Consider the following 12,589-nt stretch of genomic DNA (forward strand, 5'->3'; position numbering starts at 1 on the left):
CACTGCAAACGGCAGGTTTTCAGCAGCGGGGCTGCTCTCCAGCCCAAGATCGAAGGCGACAAGAGAGGATCTGGCAGTTTGGGTTTAGCTTTCCCAGCTGATGGAGCATCCAGAGACACCCTGGCTGCAGCCCGAGTCGCGTCGACTTCCCATGGGCACTGGGCATCTTACTGACACCTGGGTCCTGGAAACTCCCCCCAAGGCAGTCCTGTGCCTCCTTGCCCCCATCCATACTTCCACCCCTAACGGGGATGAAGAAAGGTTAAACTGCTAAAAAACAAGCAAAGCTGAGATCAGATACTTCGACAGACTAGATCTCAGAAGTTTGCGTGAGCAGGAAGAATAGTTTGGTTTCCACATAAAATGGCAATCTGAGCAGATTTCAGCAGAAAGCAGTTGCAGCAGCTCTTCCAGGAGTCGCCTTGGCGGATCAGAGCTGCCCTTTATTGTTGGGTTTTGCTCTTCTAATTTTCATTTAATTTTCAAAACCAGAACACTAAAAACGCCCACAAAGAGACCAGAGAGACAGAGCTGAATTCTGCATCTACTGAGCTCTTTTTAGTTGTTTTTCTCCTACTTCTATAATAGAAGGAGAGGGCATCATTTACACTATAAAGCAATCTCAAAATGAACCTGTCTCCCAGTCCCAAGACCAAAGCCAGATTGTGCTTTCCCTATGAGCAGAACTGAAATCCTCATTCAGTGTTGTCCAAATGCACAATATTTGTTTCACATTTGTCTTTCCAGCTACAGAAAAATGCTGAGCAATGGCCAGCATACATCTAACCTTTATGTATTTTTCCCAAGGAGAAGAGGACGATAAGCGAGGGACAGCAGAACATGATGCTTACAGGTTATAATAGCCCACAGGCAAACACTGCACATCCTCGAGGTCAAAAGAGCAAAGCTGCAGAGAAGCAGCATCACGGATGCTCAAGAGATGTTGGCTTTGTTTCCAGGATCACGTTCCCCGTGAGAGAGTTCTACCTGCACCAGGTGGATATCACGTGGCAGGAGGAAATGAAGTCTGGCTGGAGGGTAGGATTGTAACCTGCAAAGGTTCGGGCCTCTTTTGTGACCTCTCCACTCACAACTGCTGCGATGGATTTGTCACAGGCTGCTGCAGATACCAAGCAGCCCCCGTGCTGTATCTCAAGCCACGGTCCAGCAGTCTGTGTTTATGCAGCGCATTGTGCAAGCAGAGCACAGCGCCTCACAGTCGCCGGGGCGCGCTCCTCTCCGCAGTGGTGGGGGTGTCCGTCTCTTCTCCCCACCTGTCCTTAAGGCCAGGCCGGGCATGGTCTCAGGAAATTCTGCAAACAGAAAAGCTATGACCTGTCCCTCCTCCCTCCTTGGCCCCTTCCAGCTCCCAGCAGCAGTGATCCAACGTGATGCCTGAGCAGCAGCAGAGACCCAAGAAAACAGGGCTAAACTGCAAGACCTGAAGTCACACACAGCACCCAGATTTGCCTTCAGCTTTCTTTGCAGTCCTGGTAGAGGGCCTCACAGGGCAACAGAAGTCCCCACACCCTGCAAAGATGGAACCGTCATCAGGCATCACCTCATGGCATAGGAGCATCATTTCACGTTTCTTAGGGATGTTATTCCAGTTCACCCAGCTGAAGATGGTGTTTGCTTTTTCACAACACAGTGACACTCCCGATCCATATTGAGCCTGCTATCCACTATCACCTCTGAGCGACCCAGCTGAGGCCACTCTGTGTTTGTGCAGCTGACGGTCCTACCTTGTGTGGCCTCTTGTATTTTCAGACCCTTTCTGAGCATGTCAATATTAGCTTGAATTTGCTGACCCAGAGTTTGCACAAACCCTCAGAGTGGTATCCTCAGGTTCAGGAAGCATGCTCCCTTTTCCATCGCTCAGGTTGGCAATGAAACACAGGAAGGACAGCACTGCACCCGGCCTCATGCCATGAAAACCAAGAAATCATTGATAATTATGCTCCAAGTATAATTATGCTCCAAGTACAGTCATCTAAACAGCTTCGCTGCAGCTACCTCCTAGCATGCTCCACAGCCCATGCTTCCCTGACTTGATGATAGCAGTGAAATTGAAAAATGTCTTTCCGAACTAAGCCAATGCACTGCTTCCTTCCTGTATCAGGCCAAATACCTATCATAAGAGGAATTTAGATTGGTTAGATAATACTTTTTCCTCAACTATTCCACTATGACAATCACAGATCCCTTCATATTATTTTCTAGGGACTTAGAGGTAGGTTGACTGTTCTCTTTTTCTCATTTTTTTTTCCTTTTTCCCTTAGTTTCTAAAAGGACAGGCATCAGTCTTCTCCCCTTTCCCACCTCCTGGAAGAGCTGCCTGTTCCCCACCAATCTCAAATGTCAGTGCTGCCAGCCTGGAGTCTGCTCACTGCCATCAGAACTGATCCCCAGAGCCCTGCTCCTGATCTAGTCACCAAACCCCCAAAAGGTGTAGTCACACCTTTCCTCTTCATGTTCATGAAAGGTGAATCAGTAATCAACCTACTCTTTTCTACGCTAGATCCATTCCCATCTCCTGGGACACTCACAGCCATGGAAACTTCCCAGTGCAGAACATCTCAGCACAGATGGTGATATTGCAGCGATGGCTTTGCCCAGCGAATCTGGAAAAGAGCACCCTGACAGGCAAGACAGTGAAGCAATTACTCCTACTGAGCAAGAGAGGGAGGAATGACTTTGCCTCAGCACCCTGCAAGCTCTCAGCTTATTGCAAGCCACTGCAGTCTCAGGAGCCTGAGTCTCATCACTTACCTGCAGAGCTGCAGGCAGGACTGTCTTCCCTGTCAGAGCCCTGAGGATCCATGACAGGAGCTCAGCTCCTCCTGTCTCTCAGCTTGGGAAAACAGGAAGGAACCAGAGAAATACATAGAGAAATGCTTGTTAAAGCAACACTTCATTTGCACAACATTTGCAGTGCCACTGCTGCTCCACTGAGGCTCAGGACAAGCACCTCAAGGGCAGCCCACGCACACCCCTGCTCTAGCCTTTGGGAGCAGAGGGGAAGGCCCAAACCAGGTCATGCTGCAAGGGCCACCTGGCTTCTCCTTTGACATACACAAGCCAGCCAGGATAGAGCTCATCCTGCACAGCACCCACAACCTGCACAGCATCCCCTCCCGGTCCTGCACAGCACCCCCTCACCCTGCACAGCATCCCCACATCCTGCACAGCACCCCCGAGCCCTACACAGCACCCCCACATGCTGCACAGCACCTCCACTCCTTGCACAGCACCCCCACACACTGCACAGCACCCTCAGCCCTGCACAGCATCCCCCAGCCCTACAGAGCACCCCCACACCTTGCACAGCACCCCTAACCCTGCACAGCATCCCCACATCCTGCACAGCACCCCCCAGCCCTACACAGCACCTCCACATGCTGCACAGCACCTCCACTCCTTGCACAGCACCCCCACACACTGCACAGCACCCTCAGCCCTGCACAGCACCCCCCAGCCCTACAGAGCACCCCCACACCTTGCACAGCACCCCTAGCCCTGCACAGCATCCCCACATCCTGCACAGCACCCCCCAGCCCTACACAACACCCCCACACCTTGCACAGCACCCCCAGCCCTGCACAGCACCCCCCACATCCTGCACAGCACCCCGTAGCCCTGCAAGCACCCTTGGCACTGCATTTTGCCTGCATCCTGGTCCTGCACAGCCTCCCTGCCCTTGCTCAGGGTCCTGGCCCAGCTGCCCCACACTACCCACACAATGGGCCAGGCTGGGACCATGTCTCACCCGGGCAGGCCCTGAGCAACCTGTGGCAGGAAGAGCCGCAGCCAGGGAGCCGCCCCTCCGGCCTGGTATGGCACAGAACAGCATGGCACGGATGGCACAGCACGACGCGGGATTGCACAGCATGACACGGCATGGCCCAGCATGGCATGGCATGGCATTGCACAGCCTGGCACAGCAGAGCCCAGCCTGGCATGTCATAGCACAGCGCAGCACAGCTGGCACAGCGTGGCATGGCATTGCATAGCCTAGCACAGCATGGCACAGTGCAGCACTGCCTGGCACGGCGTGGCACAGGCCAGCATGACATGGCACAGCAGAGGCCAGCCTGGCACGGCACAGCATTGCATGGCACAGTACAGCTCAGCACAACACAGGCGCCAGGACCAGGAACTGGGCACCAGCACTAGGAACTGGCACCAGCACTGGCACGAGGTACCAGGAGCTGACACCAGCACCAGACACCAGGAACCAGCACCAGGCATGGGAATGGGGGGGGGGCTGGGAACCTGCAACAGTAACTGTGTCACTGACACCAAGCCCTGGCACCAGCCCAGCCCTGGGGGGGGGGGGGGGGTCTGTGCTGGCACCAGGAACCAGCACTGGGAGCCAGACCAGCACCGAGCACTGGGATCCGGCACTAGGCACTGAGAGCCAGCACTGGGCTCTGGCACCAGGAACTGGCACCGAGGAGGTTCTGTCACCACCAGGAACAGGGGCTGGGGAGGGGCCTGATGGCACCAGGACTCTGGCACCAGCACCGGACAGGGGAGAGCTCTGCTGACAACAGCATGGAGCAGCGAGATAGAGCAGGATGCACAGAAATGGGTGCACAAAGATGGGGTATGTGGGGATGGGAAACATGGGGCTGGGGGGGTGGGAAACATGGGGTTGGGGTATGTGGGGATGGGGTACATGACGACCAGTGACCCTGATGGGATGGCCACAGATGGGATGCCAGGGACAGGGCGCACATGATGGGATGCAGAAGATGGGGTCTGCAGGACAAGGTGCACATGATGTGATCCTCAGGGAAGGGTACCCAGGCCAGGTGCCCTGGGGAGGGGGTGACGGGGATGGGCACCTGGGATGAGGTGTCCCAGATGGCAACAGCCAGGGCCCTGCACAGCCAGCAGTGCGAGGGCTGCTCCAGCTCTGCGCTCCCAGCAAGAGCACCCAGACACCTTGGTCTCCCACCAATGTCTGGGGGTGGAGAGGTGGTCAGGGCTGCCAGGCCCAGTGAGCCCAGCCAGCTGCTGCACTGGCTCTCCTCGGCCGTCTCCCCACATCCTGCCTGACCTGCGGTTACGGCCAGGGCTTTGGTGGCATTTGCAAAACAGCATTGTGCGGCACCGTGCCTCAGTTTCCCTGCTTGTGCAGGGCAGCCTGAGGCTGGCATGGCCCCACTCATCTGCCTTCCTCACCTCCCTGCTTAGGGGAAGGCAAGGAAGCATTTGGGGGGGGAAAGGGTGGAAATATGGGTTAGGGCAGTGATGTACCCAGCTCCCCACCTGAAAACTTCACTGGAAGCTGAAGTCCGATTTCCCTTCCCATCCAAGGATCTGCAAATCTCCAGGAATTTCGCTGCTTGCACACTTGCTCTGCAGAGCTTCTCTTCTCTGGGCGAGCCTGTCTAGAGAGGAGTTTCACAGAACTGGAAGTCTAGTGTCACAGGACAAGGTTTGGTGGAGTCCGTGACAGCGCTGGTTAAATGCCCCTGGCAGGATTTCTGTGTCCCACTGTGCACAGCTTCTCCCATTCAGGCTGAAGCAGTGCATTCGCATCCATGGAGCAACCAAGTGAAGGAGCAGTGGAGGCTAATCCTAGTGAACACCGAGGATGTGTCAATTCCTGCAACCCTAGAAGAACAAGTGATGGTTTGTGTCACTTCGTGGCATGAGGGCACAGTATGCGCTTCTGAGAGCTGCCTTGATGCACAGCCCTTTCCCCTTAAGTCACTGGATGGTGACAAAAACATGGATGAGGGTGAAGTGCAGCTCCAGGATCACCACGGGCAGCATGCTATGTTCACAGTGAAAAATGCTCATCTAATGCCCTGCCAGATAAATAGGATAAAAATGGCCTGGGAGTTATTTTAGAACAGCTCTTGGAAAGGCTCCTAATGGATCGCCCACACATGACACAAAATATGTGTTTTACAAAAGGAAAACCAAGAGCAAAGGGCTCATGATGTTCAGATAACACAGTCCAGGTGGCTGCACGTGTACAAAATCCAGGAATGAGGAAGACAGGCATCAGAAACGATCTATTTGCTGATCCTGACCCTTTTCATGGCAGGACAGCCCCACTGCCAGAGACACAAGGAGGACCCAGCCAAAAAGCCGGGCTGCGTCTAGAGCAGTGCTGCACACTGCCGACAGTGAGGACTTGCTCCCAGGCGATTAGTTGAAGCATAAGCCCAACACAGAAACTCTCGGGCTGAAAGCAGCTAAATCCAAAGCAGCAGAAGCCCCAATGTGCCCTGCCCTGCACAAAACGCAAGGAAGTGGGAACTTCAATACAGCTGCTCAGCTCTAGCTCCAGCACACACCTCTGACCATGGCACACTGACTAGACAAAGTATTTGCAGAATATGGAGATGCAGAATGATTTTCCTCATTCTTTATTATGATATTTGGCAATACAAACTTTTGAATTCATTTTATATGGAAAAATATTCTTGCCACAGTTAACTGTAGCAGACTGTATTCCACTGTCATTGCATGAACTAATTCCAGAGCGATGAGGATGTCCTGTTCTGGTGTCCTTCTCACTGCTTCTCCTCTCCTCCATGCTGGTGGGCGTCGTGTCCACACTCTGAACTGGGAACTTTGTACATATCATTCACTGTAAGCTCAGCCCTGTCTAGCATGGCTGCTTTTTGCAAAGTCAGTCTGGATCAGCTGTAATTCCCACCTCTAACTCGCTTTCCCTGCAGTTCGATACTGTGTGCTCTGGAGACCTGCTCTGTCCTGCCAAGACTGCCCATGCAGCAGCTTTCCAGCCCAAGGCAACACCCAAGCACTACTGATGGCAGCAGAGCAGAGCTGGAGCAGGCAGTGGTTCCATGCACCGGTGTTTAACTGGGGCACAGATGATCCTTACCTGTCCAGACACCCATTTGGCTACTGCCAAGGGATTTGTGAAATGTTTCTTGGGCTGCAACAAGCCCAGGCACAGAGAACCTGCTACCAAAGGAGAGGGAGATGTTGGAGAAAGCAGTGCATTTCCATATTCTCACAGACTAATTCAGAAATGCTGGAGGGCACGATGTGACACGATGACAGAGCCAGAATCACCTGGAACAGCCAGTGCTGCAGACTGGAGGACAGGAGACAGACTTACCTCCTTGCCCGTACACCAGGAGGGCTGTAGCTCACATGGTTCTGTAAGCAGTGCTCACTGAGATTTTCCTTCTGTGCCCCTCTGTCCCTGCCTTGGAGATCCCTGGACAGTCATGAGAGGATTTCTGTGCCTGGTCTTTTCCCTTGTCCCCACAGGGCCTGGACACAAGCAGGTCACAGGCCTGGAGATCTGTAGACCCTTAGAATGCTGCACCTGAGCTTTGCCTCCAAACCCTTTGGCAGGAGCAATATCTCTCCACCTGGACTGAGTGCAGAAGCTCTGAGTAAGGCACAGGACTAGCCCCACTAAACAACTCGGTTTCCCTGGCTTCCCATCCAAGCCAACATTAACGTTTCACGAATCTGCTTGTTTTTCATTCCATAAATGATGGGATTTAGCATGGGGGGAACCACTACGTAGAGATTGGCCAGCAGTATGTGGACGTGGCGGGGGATGCTGCGGCCACCAAACCGGTGTGTGAGGAAGGAGAAAAACGCCGGCGTGTAGAACAAGAGGATGATGCAGAGGTGGGAGCAGCAGGTGCCGATAGCCTTGAGCCGGGCGCCTGTGGAGGGGAGCTGGAAGACGGCCCTGAGAATCAGTCCATAAGAGACAGCAATGATCACTACATCTGTCCCCACTGACAGCAGGGCGACTGTTAGACCGTACACAGCATTGACTTTTATACTTGTGCAGGCCAGCCTGGCTACCCCCATGTGCTCGCAATAAGAGTGAGGGATAACACGGTTTCTGCAGTAAGGCAGCCTCTGAAGCAGAAAAATAATTGGGAGGATGATGCAGAGGCTTCTGACAACGGCTACCAGCTCTATTACCCAGATGGTCGAGTGGGTCAATAAAGTCACATATCTCAGGGGGTTGCAGATGGCAACATAGCGATCGAAGGCCATGGCCACCAGAATTGCTGACTCTGTGACAAAAATAAAATGAACAAGAAACACCTGAGCAAGGCATGCACCAAGAGAAATGTCCCTCACTCTGAACCAGAAAATGGCTAACATCCTGGGCACTGTAGAGGTGCATAAGAGCAAGTCTGCTACTGTCAATGCAGAAAGGAAAAGGTACATAGGTTTGTGGAGGCTTTGTTCTCTTAATATGGTAAATAGCACGACTAAGTTCCCTAGAAGTGCAAAAATATACATGGAGAAGAAGGGGACAGAAATGCAGAGGTGAAACTTCTCCAGGCCTGGGATGCCAACAAGGATGAATGTTCCTGGCCTGAAGTCTGTGTAATTGACAGCTGCCATAAGGGTCTTTGATCTTTTGTTTAGAAATACCTGAAAAATACAAAAAAGACAAGTACAGCATAAGAGAAAGTATAAATGCCAGCACAGTTTAGCAGCACTCACAGGTGGGAAAATCCTGTCTCCACTTACGTCAATGTGATCTGTAGCATTCATACCAGAAACTCAGTCATGACATAAAACATCAGGAGAGAGTGTGCACAGCCGGACCCTGGGCTGATATCGCATGGCAACTTTTCTGCTTCTCGGTCCTCATTTTGATGAGGGATGAGGAAGCTGAAAGCTGCTAAACTAGTCACTGGTTTTTGGAGAGAAAAACAAAAACCTAAGGCAGAGGTAGCAGCAGACGCTGTTGGGCTCCATGTGAAGCCCCATGCTCTGGGAAGGGAAGAGATGCAGCAATATTCACTTTGATTAGGCAAGAGGAAAACTGGGAGGAAATTCAGAGAAAGCCCAGCTAGCCAGGTGGATGATCACTACTGCAGCAGCAGAAGTTGAAGGCAGCAAACAAACTGAAAGGAGGGATTTGAATTCACCCTTAGGCAGAGGCTGCTTTTGGGTGCAGGCCACCCCACACCCATGGAGCAGAGATCATTCCCCCATTTGAGCCAGGCTGGCGAAACCCAGCAGCTCCTGCCGCTCAGGAGGGCAAGGCTGGGCTTCTGCATCACAGCCCTGTCTCTGATGACTCTGCTCCATGAGACATCTGTCCTGGTGCCACACCTGCTGTCTCCATCAGACCCAAACACTCGTCCCTTACTCTGCTACACAGAGTACCAGCAGTGTCCCATTGCCTCGTGGCTTTGCAGCCCTCAGGTTTTGCAGAAGATGGCTCAGAAATAGCCATCCGCAGCAAGGAAGAGCAGCCCCAGGGCTGGGTCCTGCGCACTGCGACTCACCAGGTCTGGCCTTAACCAGGGATGAGGAGCTGCCGGCAGTGATCTTGGTGGAGGACTTGCAGTGCTGATAGCTCAGACGTCAGTGTATTTAGGCTCTCTTTCTGCAAGTCCCAGAAGGATGCTTAGGGCCAACAGGGAGCTGCAGGTCCCTGGTCTGCCCTGATGCTTCCAGATTCAGGTGATTAAACATAAGCCTGAAAATCAGCAGTACAGGGGCAGGAAGCAGATCCATTTGCCCAAATGAGCAGGAGGGAGTGTAAAGAGCAGAAAGCCAGTACAAATTATAAATAATAATTTTGGAAGGGTAACTACTTCCCATTCAGATGAAAGGCAGCATTGAGCAGGAGACTGCAGAATTTAGTGGGCCAGACAAAGCGTGGAAGAAAAGAGACAACACTTAGGATTGCTTTCATCACGTCAGACGTAGAACCTGGTCCCTCCCCAGACATCACGCCCATGGCTGACACAGCCCATCCTGGAGGAGTCCTAACCTAAGTGAACGTGCAAACCCTGTGGACTTCTTGCGGGGTCTCAGGCTGTCTGGTGTTGTGCAGCACTGTGCTAGCGTTGGTCAAGGAGCCTCATTTAACAGCGCGTACCACCACTCACTCCTAACTATCATTATGGTCTTATAACATACAGTCTCCAGAGAGAGCCTCAAGTATTTAAAGACTATCCTGATGGGGAACCAGATTTTCTAACCTGGGGCTGAGGATCATCAACAGCTTCACTGTAACTGGTGCAGCTCTGATGAATCAATGCACAGATTAAGTGGAGAAAAGACTGTTTTATTCCCCCAGCTGCCTCTTTCCCTTGCACCTGGAGGCTCAGCAGTTTTCTAAAGGCCAAGTTTCAGTCCACTTTCCAGAAGAAAGGTCTATAACCTTGTTTTAAAGAGGAGTCCAAGCAGATGCCCCCAGCAGTGAGCTAGTCCAATGCTCTGCCACGCAGGCTGACAGCACGCTCTCCTTGCCACCTGGCAGCATGGACACTTTGAGGACCTTGGTGGTGCTCCAGATGGACCGTGTTGTTGGCAGGTGTTTACACAGAGCCCGGAGCCCCACAAAACTGGCCTCTCCTGCTCCACGCTCCCTCTGCCTGCTCAGAGACAGTTTTCCTCCTGGTTATGTGAAGTGTGCAACTACTGCTATTCCTTCAAATGTCTGTTGGATCAATACTATGACTTCAAAACCTATCGCACCTTACTATAGGGATTCACCTAGGTATGCAGTGCAACTCTGGGGAGGATCTCGCAATTCACCCTGGAGCTGTGCAGCACCTTTAGGGCTGGTGTCTCTCGTTTGGTCTTGCAGAGGGGAAACTGAGGCACAGAACCAAGGTGTGGATTAGCCCCCTGGGTTGTTCCTGCCTTCATATATTTCTCATCTCCAGCCTTTCCGAGGCAGAAGGTGTGTACATGGGTGTCCCTGAGCAAGCAAGGGGGAAGCCCACGCACGCAGAAGACACTTTTTGCATGAAGTCTGCATTCAGCTGTGCTGAGGGGCTATAGAAATAAATGTCTGTACTAACAATCACAGTGAGATGAGGATGACTATGAGAAAATCCACAAAGTGTCGTGGCATGCAGCCAGCATGTGAGATGCTGTCTCTGCCTGTGCTGAATAAGCTACAGCAAATATTTCCATGGCACACAGAAACGGCAGAGCGTTACATGTAATTACACGTGCACGACTCTCAGCAGAGCTGAAAGCCCTTCTGATCCGCCAGACGCAGACAAAGGGCAACATCTACCCAGCAGTCGGCTAAACAGTAATTCCCTTGTTAAACCCTCCTCAGCGCGTTTCTGGAGGTCTGCTCATTTCTGAAGCACGGGCTCCCTGTCTGGGGAGAGCCCAGCTGCTGCTCCTGCTCGGCCCCATTTCCCACATGGGAGAACCAGTCACCGCTCCTGGATCTCCCCGTGGGTGACGGGGATGAGCACGGAGGACGGGTGCCAGCAGTGGGGCAGTGTCCGAGTGTCCTTCCTGCCCTGTCCGAGAGCGAGCAGAGCCGTGGGACACGGTGGCACCGCGGGGACCATTTAACACAGGGCGTTGCCTGGCCACAACCCAGTGCCCGGGTGCAGGCGGAGGACAGGACACGTGGGACCTCAGGAGCTTGGCCACCAGGGACGCCCCGAGACTCGCAGGGGCACCGGACCCCGCTGGAGCATCCCACGTCGCCGGCCCATCCCCGCCCCAGGGACTGTTGTGCCGGAGTGTCCAAGGAGCCTTTGCTCCCTCCTGCCTCGGCGGGTCACAGCGGCCTCGGAAGCGTTGCAGGGAGCTCCCGGGCCGCTTCTGCACTCCTCGGGCAACCGAGGAGCTGGGTGCTGGCGAGAGGCCTTGCTCCCTGGTGCAGCTGTGACCCGGAGCAGGGTGCTGGCGAGAGGGCTTGCTCCCCGGTGCAGCTGTGACCCGGAGCAGGGTGCTGGCGAGAGGCCTTGCTCCCCGGTGCAGCTGCAACCCGGAACTGGGTGCTGGCAAGAGGGCTTGCTCCTCGGTGCAGCTGCGACCCGGAACTGGGTGCTGGCAAGAGGGCTTGCTCCTCGGTGCAGCTGCAACCCGGAACTGGGTGCTGGCAAGAGGGCTTGCTCCCCGGTGCAGCTGTGACCCGGAGCAGGGTGCTGGCGAGAGGCCTTGCTCCCCGGTGCAGCCGCAACCCGGAACTGGGTGCTGGCGAGAGGGCTTGCTCCCCGGTGCAGCCGCAACCCGGAGCAGGGTGCTGGCGAGAGGGCTTGCTCCCCGGTGCAGCTGTGACCCGGAGCAGGGTGCTGGCGAGAGGGCTTGCTCCCCGGTGCAGCCGCGACCCGGAGCTGGGTGCTGGCGAGAGGGCTTGCTCCCCGGTGCAGCTGCAACCCGGAGCTAGGTGCTGGCAAGAGGCCTTGCTCCCCGGTGCAGCCGCAACCCGGAGCTGGGTGCTGGCGAGAGGCCTTGCTCCCCGGTGCAGCCGCGACCCGGAACTGGGTGCTGGCAAGAGGCCTTGCTCCCCGGTGCAGCCGCAACCCGGAGCTGGGTGCTGGCGAGAGGGCTTGCTCCCCGGTGCAGCCGCGACCCGGAACTGGGTGCTGGCGAGAGGCCTTGCTCCCCGGTGCAGCCGCGACCCGGAACTGGGTGCTGGCAAGAGGGCTTGCTCCCCGGTGCAGCCGCGACCCGGAACTGGGTGCTGGCGAGAGGCCTTGCTCCCCGGTGCAGCTGCAACCCGGAGCTGGGTGCTGGCGAGAGGGCTTGCTCCCCGGTGCAGCCGCGACCCGGAACTGGGTGCTGGCGAGAGGGCTTGCTCCCCGGTGCAGCCGCGACCCGGAGCTGGGTGCTGGCG

At 54.7% G+C, this 12,589-nt stretch overlaps 1 protein-coding gene across 1 annotated transcript; it reads right to left on the bottom strand.

Moving 5' to 3' along the window:
- Positions 1-482: 482 nt before the first annotated feature.
- Positions 483-8,376, bottom strand: LOC134147974 (olfactory receptor 52Z1P-like). The gene is made up of 2 exons (XM_062589613.1): positions 7,457-8,376; positions 483-621 (listed from the first exon to the last, which is right to left on the bottom strand). The coding sequence occupies exons 1-2, from the start codon at positions 8,374-8,376 to the stop codon at positions 483-485; spliced, it is 1,059 nt and encodes a 352-aa protein (XP_062445597.1).
- Between the last annotated feature and the right edge of the window lie 4,213 nt (positions 8,377-12,589).

This window comes from Rhea pennata, chromosome 1, assembly GCF_028389875.1.
Source record: "Rhea pennata isolate bPtePen1 chromosome 1, bPtePen1.pri, whole genome shotgun sequence".
Lineage (NCBI taxonomy): Eukaryota > Metazoa > Chordata > Aves > Rheiformes > Rheidae > Rhea > Rhea pennata.

Coding starts and splice junctions, on each gene's coding strand:
- LOC134147974 (XM_062589613.1), bottom strand. CDS start 8,376: ATGGCAGCTGTCAATTACACAGACTTCAGGCCAGGAACATTCATCCTT. Junction 622..7,456: donor CAGATTCGTGAAACGTTAAT/GTTGGCTTGGAT, acceptor GTTCATTTTGAG/ATTGCTTTATAGTGTAAATG.